The sequence below is a fragment of the Brassica napus genome, chromosome C8, assembly GCF_020379485.1.
Source record: "Brassica napus cultivar Da-Ae chromosome C8, Da-Ae, whole genome shotgun sequence".
Lineage (NCBI taxonomy): Eukaryota > Viridiplantae > Streptophyta > Magnoliopsida > Brassicales > Brassicaceae > Brassica > Brassica napus.
Window position 1 is genome coordinate 41,913,586 of NC_063451.1, and position 25,504 is coordinate 41,939,089.

General features: G+C 35.6%; 4 protein-coding genes and 1 pseudogene across 5 annotated transcripts; 2 read left to right on the top strand and 3 right to left on the bottom strand.

Annotated features, from left to right (window-relative positions):
* Positions 1-2,125: 2,125 nt before the first annotated feature.
* LOC106411836 (protein CIA1-like) lies at positions 2,126-23,276 on the bottom strand. Its single transcript, XM_013852677.3, has 11 exons — positions 23,259-23,276; positions 4,133-4,344; positions 3,873-4,019; positions 3,576-3,794; positions 3,417-3,481; positions 3,273-3,338; positions 3,119-3,190; positions 2,972-3,034; positions 2,760-2,832; positions 2,560-2,643; positions 2,126-2,355 (listed from the first exon to the last, which is right to left on the bottom strand). The coding sequence occupies exons 2-11, from the start codon at positions 4,307-4,309 to the stop codon at positions 2,281-2,283; spliced, it is 1,041 nt and encodes a 346-aa protein (XP_013708131.2). The 5' UTR covers positions 4,310-4,344; positions 23,259-23,276; the 3' UTR covers positions 2,126-2,280.
* Positions 6,679-9,772, bottom strand: LOC106412293. Of its 2 annotated transcripts, none has more exons than XM_048764991.1 (7): positions 9,099-9,772; positions 8,843-8,973; positions 7,926-8,751; positions 7,721-7,838; positions 7,482-7,639; positions 7,254-7,321; positions 6,679-7,169 (listed from the first exon to the last, which is right to left on the bottom strand). In XM_048764991.1, exons 3-7 carry the CDS (start codon positions 8,033-8,035, stop codon positions 7,003-7,005), a joined length of 621 nt encoding a protein of 206 aa, XP_048620948.1. In that variant the 5' UTR covers positions 8,036-8,751; positions 8,843-8,973; positions 9,099-9,772; the 3' UTR covers positions 6,679-7,002. The 2 variants fall into 2 exon arrangements, with proteins under 2 accessions (XP_048620948.1, XP_022563546.2); XM_022707825.2 differs by having other exon boundaries at positions 8,843-9,034.
* LOC106429971 lies at positions 14,021-15,015 on the top strand (annotated as a pseudogene).
* On the bottom strand, positions 16,444-19,648 carry LOC106399075 (F-box/kelch-repeat protein At2g22050-like). The gene has a single exon (XM_013839550.3). It carries the CDS (start codon positions 19,288-19,290, stop codon positions 18,130-18,132), a length of 1,161 nt encoding a protein of 386 aa, XP_013695004.3. The 5' UTR covers positions 19,291-19,648; the 3' UTR covers positions 16,444-18,129.
* LOC106399703 (F-box/kelch-repeat protein At4g38940-like) lies at positions 23,248-24,546 on the top strand. Its single transcript, XM_022712890.2, has 2 exons — positions 23,248-23,792; positions 23,832-24,546. The coding sequence occupies exons 1-2, from the start codon at positions 23,304-23,306 to the stop codon at positions 24,351-24,353; spliced, it is 1,011 nt and encodes a 336-aa protein (XP_022568611.2). The 5' UTR covers positions 23,248-23,303; the 3' UTR covers positions 24,354-24,546.
* Positions 24,547-25,504: the final 958 nt, after the last annotated feature.

A 25,504-nucleotide genomic window follows, 5' to 3' on the forward strand; every position in this document is an offset into this window, starting at 1 on the left:
ATTGAACTGGAAACTTATGGTTGGAGATGAATTACATCCTAAATAAATAGAATTCGGCCTATCAAAAATAAACTTCGTATAGTTTAGACCGACTTAAAAGGAGAAAGAAAAGAAGACTTGTATATAAGGAGAGGCTGAAGACCGAGAAGAGACATTCACAAAAATACACACTTATCATCACAAAATACACATTCGACATACGTTATAACTTAATTAGCTCTAAAATGCGACATGGCTAAGATTATATGTATTGATGATTCAAGATTCAATGCCATGTAGGACAAGCTTCTCTATAATTTGCTGACATTACTAATACATTATTAGTTTTCCAAAGCTGTTTTTAATTACGTTTGGTATTGGCTGATAAGGAAGTTCGGCTTCACCTGAAAAGTGCAGAGTTATATTTATTCTTTGAACCCATTATTGTAAATTTATTGAAAACGGCTTCGCCTAGGCCTGGGATTTTTATCCATAACCGAATACCCGAACCGGAACCGACCCGAAATGGACCGGTTCGGTTCGGTTTCGGTTCTAGGCAATTTATCCGATGGGTATTAGTGTTAATTATCCATGGGTATCGGTTCGGTTCCGGTTTTTACCCGAAACCGAACGGGTACCCGTTTAACCCGAATTCTATGCTTAAAAAACATAGATTTGTATCTTTCGAGGGTTGAACCCGGGTTGGATAGGCAAAGCAACAACTGCAATACCACTAGACTAGTTCAACTTCGTTGTATTTAATACATATTACTAATATATATACGATTTCTATTAACTTTTTTTTTAAAAATAAAATAAATAAATAAAAAACTGGTATATAATTATTTTATTTTGTAAATATTTATATAATTCACATAAGAAACGGGTACCCGGAACCGACCCGAAACCGGTAGTACCCGATCCGAAACCCGAACCGAAATTTACTAAGTACCCATTGGGTATAGAATTCATTTATCCGAAAAACCCGGACCCGATCGGATCTTATCCGAACCCGAACCGAATATCCGAAGTCCCAGCCCTAGCTTCGCCTTTCACATTGAACTTGGGAGGTTGGAGATGGATTACATCCATCGGACAAGGCCAGCCGAATAAATAGAATTCGGCCCAATTGAGTTCAAGTCAGCCGAATCAAAGATGAAGTCCGCATAGTTTAGACCGACTTGAAAGGAAAAAGAAAAGAAGATTTTGTATATAAGGAGAGGCTGAAGACTGAGAAGAGACATTCACAAAAATACACACTTATCGTCAAAAGAATTAGGACTTACTTCGATCTCCTTGTTCTTACTGTTTTGGCCTAGTTCCATAAAGTCGTATAGTTCTTTGTAACTGTCTCTTTGATCATCAATAAACATCTTTTAAATAACTCACCATCGAATTTGTGCTTACTTCCGGTATTTGCCGAATTCAGATTAAACACATGGTACTTTCTTTTATGTTTTGATGTTTTGTTTCTTCAAGAATCGCTTAAAAAAATGCTATGAATCTTAAATTATCGTCGATACACCATTTTGGCAGGGCACAAATGAAAGATATGGTGCTAGAAGGAGGAGATGCATTTGGTCGCTCACATGGCGCCATGAAACTCTTTGACTATATGGGAACAGATGAGAGATTCAGCAAACTTATTAACCAGACCGGAATCACCATTGCTGTAGTGAAGAAGGCTCTTGAAGTTTATGAAGGTTTCCAAGGTGTAAATGTGTTGGTTGATGTGGGAGGAGTTGGTAATACTCTTGGTGTTGTTACTTCTAAGTATCCTAATATTTTAAAGGTATCAATTTGGATCTGACTTGTGTTGTGCCCTGGGACAAGCACCTTCTTACCCCCAACGTGGAACATGTTGCTGGAGATATGTTCATTGATGTTCCAACCGGAGATGCCATGATCTTGAAAGCAAGTTCAACAATTCATTTCTATTTCTTGAAAGCGTATGGATAGTAGTGCTTTAGCGTGTACTTACATCTGAAACTGATTTTGTTTTACAGCGTGTACTTCATGACTGGACCCGACCAAGACGGAAAATTCTTATAAACTGTTGGAAATCTCTACCAAAGAACTGTAAAGTGGTTGTAATATAACTAGCGCGGAAACCGGGGGCACCAACGCAAACATTGCATTTGACATGGACATGTAAAGTTGTTATATAATAATAATAATGGACCTTAAATCATATGAAAAATCGTTTAGAGTTATCTTGTTGCCATTGTTACTCAATACATTATATCTCAGGAAAAAAAAAAATCAAAGAAGTTTCAAAACCTTACAAAAACAAAATACCATTCACGGTATAGTTTCAAGCTGCCAAATCTTCACCATCCCATCATCACTGGCCGAGGCAAGCAACCTGTTCTCCTTCTGTTTCAGGAAAACAACAGCACGCTCAGAATCATAGATTACTATGCAACAACGCAAGAAACAATGCCATCATCATCTCTCTCTCTATTCAAATAACAAATCTTCGGAATTATGTTATAACGTTTATATGATGCCATTTCGACCTCACTTATCAAAGTTGTATCCATCTGTGTCTATTACTTCATAAGAAACATAGAAACTTACACTGGGTGACCATTGAACAGAGTTTATATCCATTTCATGTGCTTTTTCCTTCTTGAGTAAAAGATTAAATGAAGGTCCATTAACCTGGTTACACAGGCAAAACAGCTTAAAGTTAAAAAGTAGAAGAGAAAATGTCTGGTTGCATAACTGGACTGAACACCACAATTTTGAAGTAAAACAATAGATGAAAATTTTCTTACAGAGTCATGTTGTTTGCTCTCCACGAACAACCCTATGGCATCATCACCAGCTCCACTGGCAATAATGTCATCGCTGTCAAGTTGTAAGAAAGAAACCGATGTGTAAACTTGTGGAACTTTAAACTAAAAAGTTTAAATGGATTTTCTATAAGCTAAAAAAAAAATTTAACATCATATTGTTAATAAACTAAGCCAAGACAAGTTTTGAATACCTTGACCAGTGAGTTGAGAATATGGTACGGTCATGATAACCAGAAAGTGTACAAACATGAGTCCTGCAAAGTCGGAGCAGGTTGACATTCTTAAACTAGAATAATAAGAACAAAGTCGGTTAACATGTAAACCAATTATATTCTCACCAAGGTGCATATCCTTCACCAGAGTGCATCATGGAAATATCTGCCCTCCATATCTTCAAGGTTAGATCATCACTGCAAGTAGAAAGGTTGATATTTGTCAAGACAGTAAACTAGAGACAGTCATAGACAAAGGAGGGGGAGTAGATTCACTAACCTACAGGTGACCATCTTGTCCCCTGCAGCGTTAAACGAGATGGCCCAAACAGTAGAGGAGTGACCACTGTGAGACCCAAAAGCATTAATTAAATCTTCTATTACAAAACGTAAAGTCTAAAAAACAGGCAAGTAGAGGTTATACTTGGTAGATTCATCTAAGGTCTGGACACATTGATAATCACCATCGTCATCTTCAGACCACCAAACCTGCGAGTAGCAATTAATAAAAGTTATAAAAATCTTCTTAAATTTGTACAAGTTTCGGGTCACTGAACCAAATCAAAAGTATTCTCATCACTACCTTGATGGTGTTATCATAAGAGCAAGAAAACAAAACATCCATGGTGGGATGCCACAGAACCATCTTCACATCTTGAGTATGCCCATTCAACACTGAAGCACAATCATATTCATTCCCTCCTAGCACTTCCCAGATCCACACAGATTTGTCTCTGCTACATGTTGCAAGGTACGAACCAGATGCGTTCCATGATACACTCTTGACTTCGTTTTCATGTCCCTGCATACCATTTTACTTTAAATAAGATTTTACTATATAATAGAAAAAATTCAAGGATGGGGCTAAAGAAGGAAGTACCTCCAAAGTGGAAATACACTCAAACTCATCTCCCAAATCTTCCCAAATAGCAGTGGTACCATCAAAACTAGCAGTGGCCAATAACTTCCCTGAAGGTGACCAAGAACACGACCTCACAGTTCTTGTGTGCGTTTCTTCTAAAACTGTCTGAACAATCACAACACACAAAAGGATCAAATAAAGCTTGGGCCTTTAAGTAACACAAGAATCGATAAATTCAGGATAATATTAATTTTAAACAAGTATAGATCGAGGGGGACCTTGCAGGACCAGGAGCGAGAGAGAGAGCTCTGTTCCCAGATTCTTACGGTGTTGTCACCACTGCAAGAAGCAAGAATCGGACTAACAGGGTTCCAGGCTGCGTTCCAAACTCTGTCGGTGTGCCCTTCGAGTTTCTGAACCTCGATTAACTCCATGTTTTTCTCCATCAAATCCATTCTACGACCTTCGTCTCTCTCTCTCTCTCTCTCCCCTCTGAATCGGACTATGACCGAAAGCCCTATAACAGGACAAAGGTCATGTGGAAACTATTAAGCAATTCAGTTTGGTTTAGCATTGGTCTCGTCTCTGATTTTGATAGCATACCGAACCGGTTTGGTTATCTGGTAATTGTGGGAAATTAATTTCTTCCATCAAACCCACTCTCAAATTGTTTATCATCGCCGATACTCGATTTTGTTCACTTTTTGAGTTTTTTTTTCTTTCTTCTTCAAGTACACTTGAGTTTTTAGGTTTTCACTTTTTCAGATTAAAAAATGTTAAACTAAATAAATTGAATCGATTTCAACTCAGTTCTTCCGGTTTTCGGTTTTGGATAATAATTGGATAGTTTTATCTAAAATACCCAAAAAAATCTTCAATTTTGATTTCAATTGGATTGTTTTATCTAAAATACTCTAGATTCAAAAACAGCTTAAAACCCTTAAAAAAAATTCAAAACAAATATGCTATCAAAAGTTAACACTGTAAAAAGTTCACTGATGTAATTACGTCTATGGGCTGGCACGGCAAATCACTAATCACTTTGATCGTAACAAACTCTCAAGATCACGCAATAGTGATGGTCTATTACACCTCATGTCACTTGAGTGTGTAACACATGAGCTGCCTCTAATTCTATATTAAGCAAAATTAGTTACAGCTGATAACGAGTTTTCATAACCGTAAACCAAGAGCAATGATTAACCGGACACTAAACCCTTATGCCTTCTTCAGTCACCAGCTCGACTGTTTGATTTAAGCTTCATTTACAAATCGATTTTTCATCACCAACACAACAGGAAGCACCTTATTTTCTTTTTTTTTTGTAGGTCTTTGAAGTCTTTCACTTTGCAAAGGACAATCCCGCTTGAACATTATTCATCTAATCTATACTAACCAATTAGAAAATTGTTTGCTTTGCACTTTTCCTCAGTCTCATTTAAACCTCGAACACTTGCAAGATATAATCTAATTGGTTAACTAAGATCTGACTTGGTCAATTAATCACCTCGTTAGCAACAAAGGACAAATCTCATTAGATCATGTGTGGAATTTTCTGGTATTCAAAAAACAAGCTATATGACTAACTAGTAGTCGCGCGGGTTGTTATTTGTTTAAATATTTTAATATTTCATCCTATGATGTCGTGATATATGTTGGACGTTGAGAGCGACTGGTTGATCATTAAGTCATGGCCGTGGTTTGAGTGGATGTATGGGGTGATGATGCTTTTGTTGGTTTAGCATACTATGTGACTGCTTAAGCAGTTTGTTAGAAGCTATAGTGTTGAATGGTTGGCAAATTGTTTATATTTGAGCGGAAGTTGTGGTTGTTGGCTCATGTACGTGTGAGTAGTATATGTTTGATATATAATTTCTTATAAAAAAATTTATTGAGCTATGTATGGTTAAAGAAGTATTGGAAGGTTATTATTTGTGAGCCCTTCTCTTCACTTTACATTTCTAATTTTTTAGTTAGAACCAGTCGCAATTTCTGGACCAGAGATGTCTAGATGATATGGTCCACCATGTTCGCTCATGCTTCCTCACAATCTGAATTTTTTTTTTTTAATCATTGGCTCTAGCGCTTTTTTCAGAAGGATATTTTAGTTTGAGGAATGCATTTTTGATCAACCGTTTAAGTTTGAAGTTAAGAACAAAACAAGTTAAGAGGAGAGAACAAATCTGAAAGATTAAAATATATATTTTTTTCCTGGAATGAGGAAGAATAATGCTTTTTAATCTTTTTCTGTAAAAAGAGGATGAGAATAAATTTTATTTATTAGGCTCTTTACCTTTAACTAACATTATTTTATTATCTTTTTATTGTAAATATGTGTACTGTAGTAAAACTACATACTATTTTTCTTTCCTATACCTATATTAAATTGGAAGCCAAAATGATGATTGTACTATTGAAAACAAAGAAAGACAACTATATAGCTAACTATAAATGGTGAAAAATATCTTAAATGTCAACTAAAGATAACCATAAATGGAAGAAAATATCTTAAATGTCAACTAAAGAGTTTATGGAATTTTTTTTTCTCGAAATATAATTATATTATTGAAATAACATAGTCATGATGCACAACATCATTTCATATTCTAGGCACAAAGCTATAAATTGTAAAAGAGTTGTTTCCTTGTGAAACTTGTGTTGCAAGTAAATCTGCAGGCTTGTTGCTTTCTCTTGTAATCCATCGATGCTCCACTTATCTAAACTTGGCATCCCATTTCCAGGCTTCTCATAGATAATTGTGCATTCCAAAATTGATCTTTCTTCTTGAGACAAGATCCACTAAATTTTTGCAATCACCTTCAAATATTACCTTAGTGTAGCCTTTTGACCAGGCTGCTTGCATTGCAACGATTATGAAATTATTTAAAGGGAAAAATACATGAAATAAATTCTATTAGGGTTAGTGCAAAAAAAAACTCAAATAGAATTTGTAGAAGTCATTGAAATGCAGAAATCATCAAAGGATGGCTCATTGCCAAAATAGCTGCGACAGTCGGACAAATTTAACTCAGTCCGGCTCTTCTTAGCGCTAGGTTCTTCCTCCATGGGTTGTTATTCCCTCCATGTGAAAGCGAAAACTCAGTCAAGAAGCAACAACTTTGCAGAGCAGCTAAACCTATTATAACAGTCATACACACGTTGGCGTCAAAATTAGGTAGAGGAGGGCGCTGGTTGCGATCAAAGATGCGGGACGCTGTGGAGCTCTGATGTTTTGATGAGAAGTTGAATTGGGAGAGGTTGAGATGGAAGGCTTTGGGGAAGTGCTAATTCTTGGATGTCTTGGTCGCCCTCGTTCTGTTGCATGGTTAAATATTAGTTAGCTAAAATAATCCTTCCAAAATAATGTGAGAAAGGAACCAACGAAATTGTAAAGCAAACCATTAGCTGAGATACGCCTACTGACACTTGAATGGATGACATTGACATTTGTAAGCCTGGTCATTTCACTGTCAAAATCTACAAACTCAGCAGTCATATGCATCTGACACATTCATTTGCACACGGTACCAAGGCCAAAAAATTAATATAAGGTTTACGGATGATGGGTGCGAGGACTACGTATAGTTTGGATTTGTTGTCGGTACAATTTGTAGCGTACTAAATTACCTTACAATACCCATTGCATTGTCATCTTGATATGCATGGCATGTGAAAGCTGAGATTCCAAGTTTGAGCTTTCGGTAGTATTTCGAGCATGAAATATAGCACCACCCATTTCCAGTCTCAATACCATTGACAACAGCTGTGCAAATGAACTCTACTGCCTGCTTGTGGCCAACATTAAAATGGTTAAATATATATGGAGCAATTACGTAAACGATGTGACAATAAGAAATGAGGTTTACCTCTGGTGATGCAGTGAGGACGTGGGAATTGAGTTCGGACAGTGGAATTGATTCAATCTTTTTAACACCATTATACTTTGTTGGAGCTGAGGATGATCCCTCGTCAAAGCCACATACCCTAGCATACAAACAAATTGCAGTTTGGTAAGCAGTTGCAGTTAACGATAAGCATCTTATTGAACATATTAATAGATCTGTAGCTTACTTTTTCAGGTAGTTGATGCTAGCTACACAGTCGTTGTCAAAATAGAAATGAATGTCCAAAGTTGCGTTGAGAAACAGCCGACTTGGCCATGATGACAAAATATAAAACATCTTAAATCAGTGAATCTTTAAGTTCCGTATGCAAGTTGACAACTTAATAGACGTTTTAGGACAATTTGACATAGTAGATGGATAAAACGAAAGACCATTTATACAATCGCAAAAAAAACCACTCGTTGACTATAACTTCTCTGGATGATAGCTATACAATACAATCATGTAAAACAACCATATCAATCGTATTCTCTCGTTGACTAAAAAGTAAATAAAAAATTTGGTTGTGTAATATTTCTTTCTCAACAATAATAAAGCATAGAAAAAAAAATTCCACTAACTCAATATAACCTATGATACATATATATATGATCAGTTTGACCATATATAAGATCAAGCAATTTTGTAGCAGTTCTATATTTGACTGAGAGTATTGGATACAACTATAAACAGGTGTGAGCTTATTCTATGACTACATGACCACAAAGGTTTTGAACGTAGCAGCAGTGTGAATGGAAGAGCTTAATTAACAAATATGAGGAGTAACAGAGAGAAGTTAGTTACCACCAACTAACTTTGGGTTGATATTGGTTATTAAAATGCATATCATCGTGTGAGAATATAGTAAGCCTCATTTTTGTTAAACATAAACACTCAAAGAAGAAGGTGATTTGTGAAATGCCTATCAAGCTAAATGGTAGCCATGAGGCGTTGAGTGCCATGTGTAGCCTTGTTGTAAATGGTTTTGATGCCTCGTACTTCACAAATGATATCTGTTAACGAAGACAACCATTAAAGTAATTTCACTGTCATCTTTTAAATTCCTACATTGACTAATTGAAAAGGATGTTTAGTACTCCAAACCTAGCAAATAAGTTTTGGTGTCGGTGTTGGCAAGTGACATGAGCTCGTCGTATTTTCGGAACCTGAAACTCTCCTTCTGGATTGGCTCATTCGTTTCTGCTACCTCATAGAAAACAGACTGCTCCGAGAATCTAATAAATATTGGGGCATCAGCAAACTTGAAGGTCGGATTAACCCTTGGATGAGAGTGGCCTAAGAACGGTGAAGATGAAACTATCACATAAAAGATTGCTAAAAAAAAAATTCTTGGGTATACCTTCGCATCAATTAGCTATCGACACCCATCAGCTCCCACCTTTATAAAAATTCCCAGCTTCCCAAAATTGTATGTGTCTGCTCTGAACTTTTGTTTGCATCGTCCGTCCTTCAACTCGGAAAATTGGATTTGGATGTGAGAAGTAGCCATATTTGACAGATAAGTTTAAGACAAACCGGAAACATACAAATAGGTTTTAGTGGGACATTTATAGGGGAAGCTCGAACCAGTTACGGTGGAAACGAAGAGGTATTTTGTTTGATTAACATGGGCGGAGTGGATTAATTGAGGAAAACTCAGAGTAAAGAAAGGATTTATGGATTGAGAGGCGTTACAGAGCTCGGATCGACGGTTTGGTTTCGTGAGTTATACATCGGAGAGGTTGCTTCTGGAAGAAGAAGTCGACGACCAACCCTAAACACCTTTGGGTCTAACGGGCCAAACCAATTCAATTAACTTAAAACCCAGTTCTTAATAAAACAGAAAAGGAACACGACACAGAACAGAAGGGAAAGACGCGGGGACTGGCTGGGCGACACGTGTCGGCGATTGCTCCTCCCTCCATGCTGACGTGGCGCAAGGAGAAGGGAGCAAAGCCTCCTTTATTGGTATATACTAGAGGTTTTCCGGCGCTACGTGCCGGGTTCGTATGTTTTATTCTTAAACAAATTTACAATTTACTTTATGGTCTTAGTAAAGAAAATATATTAAAAAAAATGAAGACGAAAATAAGTTAAAAATGATATTTTTTCCGGAACCAATTGACAGTGATTAGTGATCGTAGTGTATGACTTTGGTTCGAAGTTGCTTAGTGGCCAATACGTTGGACGCAACGGTTGTCGTGTTTTTTTTTCAATGTTATTGTTTTAAATCTTATGTGCTTAAAAATTTCGGTGTATGAACTTTTGATTGTATAATTGTGAATTAATTATTTTCAGTTTATTATTCCTAAGCTTGCTCTGACCATCATAGATGTTGAGGCAAAATATGTGCTGCGAGCCGCATGTTGTTATGGATGCAATTGGAAAGTAAACATTTTTCTGTAGCCTAAACGGTTTTATAAGCACTGCAAGTTTGGACGTTTTATGCAAGGGTGCATGACTATTGACTTTACAGATCCACGTGGTGTAAATCTTCTGTTCTGAAAATGATTTGCATTACTAATTGGAACAACCACCACCACCACGTAGAGTTTAAAAAGAAGAAATAAAGCTAAAGAAATTTGAAAGTTTAAAAAGGAGAAATAGAACTAAAGAAAATTGAAAAGACGACTTATTACTAATTTAAACAACCACCACATTGAATATTATAAAAAGGGAAATTGATTCCAAGGAAATTGAAAGATACAAAAGCAATTATTTGATAAAGAGAAGACGTGGTTGTTTCTCATAGTAGACTCATTCCAAACGTGGTTTCTTCGGTGCATTCTCTTCCAAAGCAACTTGCTCACTGGCTGATTCTGTACGTCCGGCAAGTGAACCATCAGATGTAGATGGCGCCTCTGTAACAGAGCAAGTGTTATCAACTTTGACATCAGATCCCGTTGCCACAACTTCAGGCTGCGATGCTTCAGGGACCTGCACACCTTTCTATTAATAAGGTAACAAACACAGAGATTATATACGGATAGCAGCAGATTCACATTAAGAAAAGAGACCAACATTCACAACAAAGGATGGCACAGGTGCAAGCTCTCTCGAAGGAAAAACGCCAGAAATGGTGAAGGTTTGGTGCTTTGAAGTAAATTGAAGTCCTTTAACTTGAGCTGGAAGGTGTATGTATTCCCAACAATCTCAGCAAGGGATCGAGGCAGTTCAGTGTCAACCTGAGCATCAACACCTATTTTCTTACTTGAGTGCAGCCACAACATTAGTTTCATCACATGCGACACATTTGAAGGAATATATCTCTCGGACAAGTTTCTTTGAACATCCGGTCACTTTAGCTGTGCAAAGAAACTCAATTATCTGTAAAGTGCAGAAGAAGCAGACAAATGAGAAGAATAATCTCAAAGAATATTAAATTTATATAGACCAAACTTCAAATGAGGATCAGCAGTAATAACCTATTGGTTAAGCCCAGCAACGGTTGGAGGTTCAATTTTTTGGGCATGAACCAGCTTTAATAAAGATGCTGTCTGGTCTGTTCCATCGCCTGTCATCTGCAATGGGCTGAGCTTGAAAAACAGTGAACAAAGTAGAAATTCCATTTCATCAGGACAAGACAAAAGTTGTGATTATCTAATCAGAATGAGGGGACTTACTTCAAACTCTTCTTTTCCTGCAGCTGTCTCAGAATCAAAGTAGATATGTGTGCCAGAAGTGGCCTTCAGAACTAACCGGCCTGACAACGCATATGGTTTTTTTTAAAGAGAATGTCAGTTCAAAACAAACACTCTATTGTATAGATTTGTTGAACCTATGTTAAAATGCAACTACAGTGAAAAAAGATTGGCTCTTACCCCCAACTATCTTAGGATTAATGTTGGTGGCAAGCACAATTTTAGGCTCTTTCCCGTAGCTATCAATTTTCTTATGAAATGCAAGAGCCAAATAGTCAAACATACTAACAGGAACATTTACATCCCTGCGAAAAAAAAACAAAAACCAAAGTTTTAGAGTCACAAGTATACGTACGTTAGAGTATCTATTGTAACAAATGGAGATTAAACAATTCAAGGTACTTTTTTAGACGCAGAGTTAGCATTACACACTGGGCCCCTGTATACTGTCGGTGATTGTGCTCCTGATTGAACTTAGCTCACCAATTATATATGAGAAATGATTTAATGGGATTGAGTTAACACATGCTATCACAAAAAAACAAAAAACAATACTCAAACTAAAGACACATACCAGGAAGTTGTTTGTTGACTGAATTTGGATACACGGTTCACACTTACGGAACCTTGAATAACAGTTGACTGTTGGAAAGGAGCCAATTACATGATCAGACAATCTGAATGGATGTTATCGTCGCCAGGTTCAATCGAAAACAGAGGTGCTTACCTGCTCATCGTACCATGTCAAGACTCATGAGTTCACCGACTTTCCTAACGTTCCTCGCCTCCCGAAAAATGCAGCAAACGAACCTCCGAAGTGTTGGAGCAGCGGCAGGCTTTCAGATCCGCAAAGAGGGTGAAGGAATTGGCCATTGTCGGAATCGATATTTCGAACAAACTGTTCTTCTCGATCTCGTTGAAGTTGTGCTGTTCATCGGTGCAAGGTGTGATATTTATACTTGCAGCTTTAGTTAATTAGTTTAGAATGCAAAGAGGTCGATTCAATGCTTTAAATTGTGAGTAGTGGGATAATCGCCTTAAAGCTCGGATTTAAGGGCATTTTAGTGGAAGGTGGAGGCGTAACGATTCATCGATGGAAGCTTCACTTTCTGAAAATCGGCATAGAAGAAGAAGGTGAGAAGACGATGAGAAACCTAACTCTTAATTGGGCTGCAAAAAAAAAAAAAAAAAAGTTTAATAAAAGGCCAAAAACATGCGAATGAGCCAGCAGCAACATATATAAGATAAAAACCCAATCCGATGAAAGTAACGAAAACATACGTTCGTTGAGTTTTTATAAGGGACACGTGGCATCTTTCGCCCTCCTCTGCCTGATGACGTGGACGCTTGTGGAGGAACCAAAGTCTACTTTATTTATAAAGATATTCTGAATAAGTGTCTACTTTTCAAACAGACTAAGAAAACATCGGAAATATATATAAGTTGTTATTAATTATATCTTTATGACCAATAGTATTTGAGATAAATAAAATTATTTATAAAACCAATGCAGTTTGCAATTAATTTTCAGATAAAAATAAATATAATTTGCATTATAATTGTAAAGTGACACTTTTGTATAACAAAAAAAGGTAGAATGACACTTATTATGATACAGAGAGAGTAAGATATTGGACGTTTCAGTACTTAATTAATAAACCCTAAACATTGATCAATTATTGGTCATGTTTTCTAGTATTTTATCTTTATACTAATCATTAAAGGAAAGGTTAGCCTAAAATGGCAAGACCTAGTCAATAATGACTTTACTAATTCCAAGGAAACAATAAATAAATCTAGAATAATAAGCAAATGAACCCGTTTGAAAAATCGTTTTCTGTTTTGGCCATAAGATAGATTGTTTGCATTTGCAAACTAATCAGTTTAACTATACAAACAAACCCATTTTCCATGAGCGTACGTGAAGATAATCTTTGATGCATAACTAAATTATATGGCTTTCTAAAGATAGTTAAAAATCGAACATCTATTGTGGTAAATACCTAATTATTAAATGCATGTGTAGTGCAGTGTAACCTTCTCACTAAATCAAGGAATAATACAGATCATTTGGTTTGCTACAGGACAAAATAACTCAGCTCTGACCACCACCTATTTTTTCTCGAACCCCAAAAGAGTGCATGAGCGGAATTAATTTTGTTCCACTCATTAATGGATTTTCAGTAGCCAACAAATTTTAATTCAAAGTAACATTACCCACACTTTATATCTGTATGATAAATATGGTAGTAGCTTAATCAATCAGTATGTTAGTGTCAATTAAGAAGTCGTTCACTGAAAAACAATTTACCAAAGTTAACCATTATGTTCTTTTCTCTGAATGGCCTCTCAAGTTAACCATTATGTGTGTGTGTTTCTGATGTTATCAGTAAACTGATGACATCTTTAAATATAATACATTTTACATTCAGATATATATATTTCCATTGGTCTTAGTCTGTGCAATATTATGAGTCTCTGACCCATCATCCATTGGTACTAATCTGCGCAATTAAAAAATCGAGTTTAGATAAAAAAGGATTTTACTGAGAGGTTCTTTATTTTGAAATACTTTAGACAGGATACAGAGTGAGATCTCCATTTATCTAAAAAGAAGTTAGTATTTATTGGTCTTTTTATTTGATGAACAACAATAAACAAATGCAAAGGACAAATTCGTCAAAAGAAAAACAATGATATGGGTTGATCAGACGTATGAAAATATAAAACACCACATAGCTCCCGAAAAAGAACTGTATGTTATTCTCATCTCTTTCACAAACCCCCAATCTCCAGCAAGAAGGCCATCTCTCTCTGTCTCATCGAACACTAATTCGCTCCCAGCCCCACACACGTCACACGTGTGATCTATTCATCATCATGAGCTCGTACCCAGTCGTGAAAGGCCTAACCGACGAGGAGCACAAAACCCTCGAACCAGTTATCAATACTTACCACCAGTTCGAACCGGACCCAACCACTTGCACTTCTCTCGTAGCCCAAAGAATCGACGCTCCCGCCTCCATTGTTTGGCCTCTCATCCGCAGCTTCGACAACCCACAACGCTACAAACACTTCGTCAAAAGCTGCCGACGCGTGTCGGGCGACGGCGGCGTCGGAAGCGTCCGGGAAGTCACTGTAATCTCCGGCATCCCAGCCTCCACCAGCACAGAGCGGCTCGAGTTTCTCGACGACAACCACCGTGTCCTGAGCTTTAGGGTTGTTGGTGGAGAGCACCGGCTTAACAACTACAAATCGGTGACGTCGGTCAACGAGTTCTTGAATCAAGATCCCCGAAGAGTCTACACGGTGGTTCTTGAATCCTACACGGTTGATGTTCCCGAGGGGAACACGGTAGAGGACACCAGAATGTTTGTGGACACTGTCGTCAAACTCAATCTTCAGAAACTCGGTGTTATCGCCACTGCTGCACCTACGCATGATTGATTTCAAAATTTCATTTCTCCTTTCCCATAATTATTTACTTAATTTGCGAGTTTTTTTTTCTTTCTATTTTAAACTACTGGAAGCAAATGTTTGTCTGGTTCATAAGTGAAGGAAAACAATGTTGCCTAAGGCATATCATTTCTCGTTTGTTTCCAATAAATAGCTAATCAAGAGTTATGTTATTTGGTATTCTTTTTTTTCTCTAATTAATTATGTTTGTCCTATTTTGATGATGAATTCGTGATATCAAAGATAGTATTAAATACTGGTAAGTTGGTAAGAAAACCTTCAACATCGTCTGATTGTTTGAATTTGGATATAAATGTTGTAGTGGTAAGAAATTATATTGAAATATCAAAAAAAAACCATCACTGAATTCAATTAATAATGGTAATTTTCTCAACAAAAATTTCTTTTGATTAATCGTCTAGATTAGCTTAGAAGTTCTTTTTTTTTTTTGAGCAAAAGCTTAGAAGTTCTTTTCTTTCTTTTTGTTTCTTTAAAGAGCTGGAAAAGAGAAGTGTGTCACATTATGCATGCAGTCATGTACCACTTCCGATGGTTGTGTCTCCGCAAGTTGGTTTTACCTTTTCAGATAGAAGATATATATTGGTTTAGAGTTATTATCATATTATTATTTTCTCCAAACGCTTGAGAATCAATTGAAACTGTTGTCGAAATTGTGTATATATTTGTATACACTCTGCATTGGTGCATGGTAAAAGTCAACAAAAAGAGGTTGCGTCGGCTCGAAACTACATCTAACTACCACGCCATTTAATTGATTTTGGGTTGTATCGATCCCATTTTATAATTGCAAGTTTGCAACAATTTCAACCTTATTTTTCAAAAGAAAAACACAATGTCAACTTTACTATATTATTATTGCGATAAATATTATGAGAAATAGAAAATCCATTAATGCATCTTCGAGTAATTATTGGCGAAGTTGATTTAATAATTTTGTGCGCAAACGTATTTTTTATATTTTGCCGACCTGTGAGGTGTGAGCCAACCGGAGAGGGTGTACATGCGAGAAAAAAAAAATATGCACATTTAAGAGCAACCCCACTTGCATATATAATTCTTCCCTTTTGTTTCTAATTTATAAAATCTATTGAGACATACACCCAATGCAATTTCCTGCAGTTTCTTCATAGAGTAAATTTTTCCTTTTTATATGTAACTTCAAGTAAATATTTACTTCAAAGTTCAAAATGCTCTATTTCGCTATGTTATTCTAGCCCTCCCAACTAACTAGTAGTTTGTCCTTATGACAAAAAGGGACTTATGACAAGAGTCTCGTGCAAGTGATTGTTTTTTCCCGCCAACCTGGTTTTCCTGAAATAAATAAATCCATGCAAAACCAACTGTTATCATCATTGTTTGTTGGTCACAAAGCTTATATTATCATAATTCATATAATATCTGTTTGCTTTTTGGCTAAATAACCCTTTAGATGCATTAAAAACAACATGAACATATGCCATTTCACAAATAGCCCAACAATTGATATTTCTGTCCACAATTGATAATACTGCAAAACAGAGCCGTGCGAAGGTTTAATGGGGCCTGAGGCGAATATAAAAATGGGGCCCCTTTATAAATTTTTTTTTATCATGGTACAATATATATTTGAAAAAAAAATATTAAGACAATAACTTTAAAAAACTAAGGCAAAATTTTTCTTCCCTCTTTTTCAATAAACTCTTTAATCAAATTATCATAATCTAGATTCCTAACTAATTATCTCTCGATCGATATAATTGGTAGACCATTTAATCTTTCTTGTGACATGGTTGATCGAAGATAAGACTTTATTAGCTTTAACTTGGAAAAGCTTCTTTCAGCAGTGGCGACAGAAACTGGAATCGTCAAGATTGGTATATAAAGCTGCACTTTTTCCTTTTTATTTAGGAGTTTGACATATAAAACATATATTCATTTTTTCAATTTGGAAAATTGACAATAAAATAAAATACTCATTTTTTTAAAAAGCAATGTAGATAATTGAACTTGTATTGAATAATAAATGACAAACTTAAACCAATATACTACTAATAATTTTTGGAAATTTGGAGCCCTAAAAAAACTATATATTTTGGGGGCCCTAGGCGAAAGCCTTTTTGGATACACTTGAAGCACGGCTCTGCTGCAAAACCATTATCAAGCTTGTAAAACTGTCGTGTTCGTTCCAAGCTCCATCCACATAATACCATCTCATATATATCTCCCATTTGTTGGCTTGGTTGGTTAACATACTTTATCTCAGAAATTTATGAGTTATATAGTTGCGCATCTGCCACAAGCTTCCTCTATGTCCGCTACATTCATAATATTTTCTGGATTTTCATCTTCGTTCTTATAAATCTTATCATTTCGACTTTTCAAGATATAACATATTATCCATAGAAAGTAAATGTATTTAATAGGCAGTTAAAATAAATAATCCATATTCGAGTAGATAAAAAATATTCGAAACACCACAGGGTTAGAATAAATCTGAGAGAGGGGCCATGCTTGAATATTAAATATTCTATAAATACCAAAGTTATAGAATAATTTTAGTTCCAACAGAATTGAGACAATACCAAAGTTGAAGTGTTCAAATGCCTTTCCCCATGTTTCACTAACTGAATCTTACCAGTGTCATCAATATCAATGTTAAAATACCAAAATTTAGAAATGCAGAAAATAGAGATGTGCAGGAAATCAGTTGAAGGACTCCGGACAAGTGACAAACGTTTGAATGCAGCATACTTCAAGCAATGGAAAAGCAGAAAACTTTCACTAGTTCGCGATATCAATGAGTTTCCATCTTTCCACGACTCAGAATAGAAATCAAATCATAAAGTCTGTTCTCAATCAAATAACGATTGAACAACTATGCAACAGAAGAGGTCACTATCCCTTTGGTAACAAGATTACCTAGGAGACAGACTCTGCAGGTAATCCTGAGAACCTACCAAAAATGTAACGGCTGTGAGTGTTGCAAGATTCTTTCTTCCTCTCATTTTCCTCAAAAAGGTCAGCGTCAAATTCTCAAGGTTCTATACCAGGAAGAGTCTATATGCACATAAAAAAAAAACTGTATATTTTATACAACTGATGGAAAAAAAGAATCTGTATATCCAAAGTCGATTATATATATAGTAAGGACATGCAAAACAACTTGTCTAAAGATTGCAAAGAACTTAAACAGTAATTGTTTCTCAAAAAAAAAAAAAAAACAGTCAGGCAGAGCTCATGTTACAGCCATATTTTACAAATAGCGGGGAAGGGTGACTAAACAATAAATGGACCTCACCCAGAAACAACAAAAATTTTATGAAAAGAATAATTATCTGGCATTTCGGCTACGGTGCCAGACCACTCAATCCTCTCACGCATTCCATCTCCAACCCAATCCAACGCTATCAACGCACACCTAATTCTTATCTCCGTCCTATCTAAATGATTACCCTCGGCCTCGGGCCACAAAATCGCCAGCTTTCCATTATATTCCGCCATTACAGCGTCATGAAAATTAACACCAAGTGCCTTCAAATCATTACAGCCAACACCAATGACTCTTTTCCATATCTTACGCTTTGCGTCGAGCCACATCAACCCTTCACGAAAATAGTAAGCATAAAGCAAATCAGCGACTACGCACATGCACCAGACAACATCACTTGGCATCTTCACAGTCTCCAGTCTTCCACCTTGTCTCGCATTGTACACATTGATTTTCGCAGTTTCAGCAGAATAAACATTCCAACCGAGCGACGCAGTTAACTGCGTCATCGTAATTAGTCCGAGTCGAAACCTCTCGTCAGGACCCTCGCCTACTGTCCAGCTTCGCGTTTTTGGATCATAAACCTCGACTTGAATCTTCTTGTTTAGGCACCCTCCGATCATGTGTATCTTCCCGTTGATTACTCCCACGACGGAGTCACAAGTTCGAGCCACCTTCATGCTTGGTCCTTGCGACAACTCTCCAGAACGAGTATCAAGAATCCAAAGATCCGAAGAAGGTTTGGATAATCCACCAACGAAGAATATCTCTGATCCAACCGCTATGGCTGAAGAGTGGTACATAAAAGGATGAGAAGGCAAGTTATTAACCGGAATCAACTGATACTCAATCTCCGGTTTCGAACTCTGAATCTGACGGAGAGTGAACCAATATTGTTTCGGTTCAAGAGTTTTTTCTCCGCGGAAGTAGACATAGATGGAGTTTTTAGGGAGGGAAGAGCGCAAACGGTGGAGGTCAGGAGAGCGAACAAGAGACCTTAGGGTTTTGGAAACGTAAGAGAGGTTTAGGTCGTAGGTTTTTGGGACGCGGAGTAAGCACTGCAAAACAAGTTCGTCGGGCAACCAAGAAAGTGGTGAGGGTGACGACGGATCATTATCATCTTCTCTTGGTCTCTTGCCCGCGATGAATGAAGATACTTTTCTGACTTTCATCAGAGGAGGAGACATTATCGGGTCAGGAGGAGGCTCTTAAACCTTCCTAAGTTATCCGGTTATATATGTTATTACCGACTCCAATATTCCTATACTTTTTTTTTTGCTCAAAATTTCCCTATTCCTATTTAAAATATACTTGCCACAATAATATCGAAAGATCTTCCATACTATTATTAACATTTCGGTGGCAGAAACAAGATAAAGTGATGAAGTGGAACTGACGATGTCCAATCCGGTAAAACCAAATCGAAATAGAGAAAGTGGTTTGGATTTGATAGAATCACATATACTAAATGAATTTTTTTTCTTTCTAAAAACTCGGTATATGGATATGATTTGGTATATAAACCGATCAAACTGAATAAACCGATTAATGTAAATTATATGTAAATTCTATAATTTAATTAATTATATATACATAATTTATTTATTGATATGATCTTCATAGTTAAAATGTTGATTTTAGTAATATAATATTTTGTTTTAAGTTAAAAGTTATTTTTCATATTTATCAAATTAAAAGAAAAATTTTACTTTTGTCATTGACAGATATGTGTACTAATATTTAGTTATTTATTTTTTTATAGATTACTAATTTTTTTATTCTATAAAAACTATTATTATTGTTATCAACTTAACATGTTTACTAATTATTTTAAATAGTAAAAAATAAGTCTATTTAAAACAAAATACATTCATGTTTTATTAACGCCGATTTCTAATTATATAAAGTAAAATTTACAAAATATTGTAAAAGATAAATATATTTTTGGGTTTTTGGTATAAAACCGAATAAACTAAAAACCAACGGTATAAAAACCAAACGAAACAAAAGTATATATAGTTTTAATATGGTAGCTATTTTTTATAAATCGAAATGCTGAAAAATAAAAAAAAGAACCAAAATCAAACCGAAATAAATATTAAAGACCTCTAATTGGAAGCAACAATAAACACCTTAACGAAGGGATTATATAATGCTCACTTAGAACCTGCAAACTCAATAGGAAGATTCTAAAAAACCTCGCTTGAGACGTTTTTTTATTGATAAATCTAATCAAATAAATACAAGTTATAGAAAGAAAAAAAGATTCTCTCAAAAAATAAAATTCTTTATTAATTATATCAAAACTAAATACAAGCTTAGGCTTGAATATTTATCTATAATAAATTCTTTATATGAAAAATCATAATCTTAATTAAAATAGAAAACATTAAATATGAAAAATACAATTAATAGTTAATTGTTTAGATATACAAATATCTATTAATAATAGCAATCCCAGTGTATCTCGTGTCATTTTATTTGTTGCATTTGTTGAAAAGAAACGGTTAAAATGTCAAAAGATATGAATTTATATATTTATGTGTTTGGTTTAAAAATATTTTTGAAAAAGTGTAACAATGTATCTGTAGATCCTAAAATCTACACTAAGAATTTGATAGTGATCGGGAGTTCAATCTAGGGAAGAAATAACGTGGGCAACGATATCCTTAGAACGCAACAATGTAATCAGGTATGAGTCGACAAGAATGAACTATATTCGCAGGTCGAATATCATAGAGATATCAGGATTAAGAAGGATCGTGACTGAACTCGGGATCGAGCTGCCTACGTACCCGTCAAGGATAAGTCTAAACGTAGTTCGATTATAATCATCTAGAAAGAGATGTTGGTTTCTTCGGTCATGGGCGAGACCTCGACTTCGTCGGTCTCGAGCTCGATGTTTGCTTCGAGATCTCTTGTCTTGAATAATTAGTAGTTAGTGTACGATTGATAAGTTCTCGAACTGCATATGATCTCTTTAGATCGATCTTGTCGTATGAAGATAAGGTCGATCATTAACATGATACAAGGGTCGCTATCGTCATGGATTCTTGTTTTCACTGTTACAAAGATGTGTTTACGTCGTGAGATGATTATTGGGAATCTCATCTCTCTCGTTCTTCTTAAACCATAAAGAAATGGATGACTTGTTTAATCATTAGACAGATATGATGATTCCATCATGTGTTGGTGGAGGAAGATGGCGTCTTGCCGAGACCGAAGTCTCTTCACCTCTTTTTCAGTCTTTATTCTTTTGTTTTCATCCTTTTTGTTTTTGTTTCGTTCCCCGAGAAGGTGTCCTCTTTGTTAGATCCAAGGCCTCTTTTATATGACAGCAAGGTTGTTGCAAGAAGCTAGTAATATGGTTAATAATTTATTGCACATGCTCCACCTTTCTAGCTACGACTTCTTCTTTATTGATCGCTCTCCGATATATAAGGAGAATAATTCTCTTGTTCTTTGACTCTTTCATACTCAAAGAATCTCGGGTTTTATGGGCCGACTTTGGGTTACGAGTTCTCATGGGCCTGTCTAAGCTCAACTCGAGGTCGTCGTTAACCGCTTTTTTATCTTTTTGGCGGGAAGGATTTAGTGCTAAATTCTGGTCCAATAGTATCTTGTGTCATTTTATTTTAAAAATTGCATTAGTTGGAAAAAGTTAAAATGTGAAAGAATGTATCTTTATATATTATTGTGTTTTTTCCTCATATAATGAATATAAAAAGTTTTTTAAAATGTGTAAGGATGCAAATTTTTTGGAAATCCAAAATAAATATTTAAAGATTTATCTTTTGATCTTAAATGTTGCATTAGTTTAAAAGAAGTTACTAAAATATCTATGGATGTGTCTTTCTATATGGAGGTGTCCTTTGATCATGCAATGGTTTTTTTTTTGAGATTATGAAAATGTGTAAGAATGTAATTTACTTGTTGTAATAAATATTTTATTTTATGCAACATTAATTTATTTAATTTTAAATAATTAATCTTTTAATGATGTTTGCACCAACATAATTTATTGTATAAAATACTTGAAGTATATAATTGTGTTAGTTAGATTGTAAAATGCTTTAATAAAACATTATTCAATCACGATAAGTGTAAGTCAAAGTATGCCAATGTAATTTAAAGTTAGATTGACTTAAGTAATTAAAGTTTTACTTATCAAATTTTTAAAAAAGTTTAGATCATTTAACTTAGAATCATTATATTATTATTTTATTAATAAATAACTGTTTTAACTGAATTGTGAAAAGATTCGTCCGTTAGTTTTCAGTTTTCGAATTTTATATTTATTTTTATTATTTTCATCATAAAAATGTTCATTTAATAGTTACGAACATTGATATGAAAAGTTGTATCAATTACTTGTCTTTTCAATATATATATATATATAGTGTATTGTAGAACATTTGCCTAAAACTCCTTTATTTTTCTATTTCTTAAACTAATACATCTTGTATTTTCCATTTATCAAATGAGTAAACGTTTGGTAAATGTAAAACAAAATTTTAATAATTCACATTTAATTTTTAGAAATTCCCTAGATAGCTATTTTTAGGTTTTTGTCACAAAAATAGTTTTCAATGAAGAAAATGATCAAAATAAATTTTATTAAAAGATAAAAAAATATTTTTTCCAAGGATTAACTAATCTACACTTAGGGTTTAAAGTTAAGAGGTGGAGTTTTGGGGATAGTGTTTCAAATCTAAGAAAACAAAAAAATAAAGATTAAAAATTTCAAAATAAAAAAGATTTGGTCATTTTCTTTTTAGAATGCTATTTTTGTGACAAAAACTTAAAAAATGCTATTTGAGAGAATTGCCCTTTGAATTTCAGTAGAATAGATTTGCTTTCAAAAGTATGTAGAGTGTCTAATACATTTTTGCATCATCAAAAATCCATTATTCCATTATTCTTCAACAAAGAAGGTTATTTTGCATGTCATATAATATTTAATATTTACTATATATTTAATTAACCTTGTGAAAAATACAGATTAACTGTCGGCTTGATAATTGTTTTTTTTTTCTGGTCGCCCGACAATTGGTTCAATCAGACAAGTCGATGAAACCAAAGCCGGTTAGAGTTTTAATCGGGGATGGTTTGAAGCGATAGGAGGAAGGGAACTGTGTGAAAACCATTTTGGTACTCTCTCTCTCTCTCTCTCGGCGATAAAGGGTTTTGCAATCTAGACATGTCTTGGGCAGAGAAGAAGCGATCGCCGACGCCGTCTCCGATTACGTCACTTCCGGAGGACGTCGTGGTTGACATCTTGGCGCGTGTGCCGATATGTAACTATCCGAGAGTGTCCCTCGTTTCGAAGCGCTTCCGTTCGCTCGTTTCGTCGCCTGAGATATACGCGAGACGATCTTCGCTCGGCTGCACTGAGCATTGTCTCTGTGTTGTCCTTCGCAACAGGGACGACTGTGTGAACCGTTTGTTTACGCTCCGCCGCCGGAAAGAGAATGGCAATAGCAACCGCCGCTTGGTCCTTATCCCTGGGAGTCCGGATATGCCTCCCGAAGGAAGCTTTGTAGCGGTGGGTTCGAGGTTATATGTGTTTGATGGGATGACATCGAGAGCCTTCTTCATCGACTGTACATCTCACACTGTGCAACATCTCCCGAAGATGCCTGCCCCCATGTCTGATACAGCCGCTGACGTCATCGGCGGGAGAATCTATGTAATTGGGTTTATCAGTTCAAAGTCAGAGGCGATGGTGGTGTTCGATACAGAAACACAAACGTGGGTGACAAAGCCAGAGACATGTGAAATGTATTTGTCTGGTGGTCTGGCTGTGATGGCTGGTAAGATGTACGCGAGGGGTTTTGAGGATAGCTTTGTTTACGACCCAAAGGAAAGCAAATGGGAAACGGACGAGGTGCTGGACTCCAAGGACTGGGAGAACGCGTGTGTTGTTGATGATGTTTTGTACTTCTACGATTATATTGACGACGAATTGAGAGCGTATGATCCAGAGCACAAGTGTTGGGGAGTGGTGAAAGGTTTGGATGATTTCTTGGCTGAGATGAGACGTGTTGGTTGTCATTTGGCGAGGACTGTGAGTTACGCTAGCAAACTGGTTTTGTTTTTTCATAGACAAGAAATCATTTGTTGTGCGGAGATTTCGCTCGAAATACGCAAAGGGGGTCAGATTTGGGGTAAAGACGTTGATCAGTGGTGTGATCATGCCTTGATCGCTGGTTATTTTATCATTACGAAATCTCTAGATGTTGTGCTCTAATTCAACAACGCTCTCTCCGCCTTTGTTTCAGAGTTGAGAGTCTCTCACTTGTATGTATCTTTTTCTTAAGCCGTGCTCCTTACCAGAGTATGTAACTGAATGGAAACATGTTCCAAGTTTACAAACATGTGTCTTCAATTTTGAATGGAATAAGTAAGCCTTCCCGCTATTTTATGTCCCAAGCTGCTGTATATATAGCTCGAAACAGAGTTCCACTCTGTTGCAATTTAAGCAAACAATTTTAGCCAACAAAAGCTCATCAAAGAACTAGTGACTACTTGTCGCTTTGCTTATTACCCTGCTGGAGCTTTAGCTTACTATTGCTCTCATCAATTAATAATAGGAATCCTAACTTCTTTTTTTTTTGGAGCAAAATAGGAATCCTAATTAATGTTGACAGATCTTGTCTTTTCAGTCTAAACATTGCATTTGTTTTTAAGAGATTATTAAAATTTATAAAAGGTGTCTTTCCTAAAAATGTGTCATGTTAAAAATTACAATAAGTTTTAACGGATTGTAAAAAAATAATAAAATATATAAAATAGAAACCCAATCAGGTTTCGGATTTGTTCATCGGGTCTCGTTCGGATTTATTAAAATCAGTTTCATTCGGATTATATAAAAGTTTGGTTCTAGACCGGTTCGGGTTCTATCGGGTTTGGGTCGAAATTAGTAAATCTTCAAAGAACCGGTACAATCCGATGTACTTCCGGGTTTGAGTCCCAATCGGTTCTTCGGCTTAAAAATTCATGATATGTGCCTACCCTGTAACCAAAAAATAAATAAAATTAGTTTTTCGGTTTTAAAGTACCTAATTTGTACGTATTTTGTAACCAAAACATGAGTAAAATTGATTCAAAATTTTTTAAAAAGAACATCAAACGTGATAATTCAAAATCAAATGAAAGGTACACATAGCTATTGATAGAAAAAAAATGAAAGCATAAAACGTAAACCAAGTTGCCTTGTGAAATGAAAAACATTATTCAATGAAAATAAAACCAAAATCTAAAAATTTCAAGTTTTAACTACCACCTTCAACCATCAACCTTCATGTAATAGATAATTATTTTAGATGTTCAATAATATCTTAGTGTATTTTGGATATATATTAGGAATTGAGATCATGTTTGGTATAAGTTTTTTTGGGG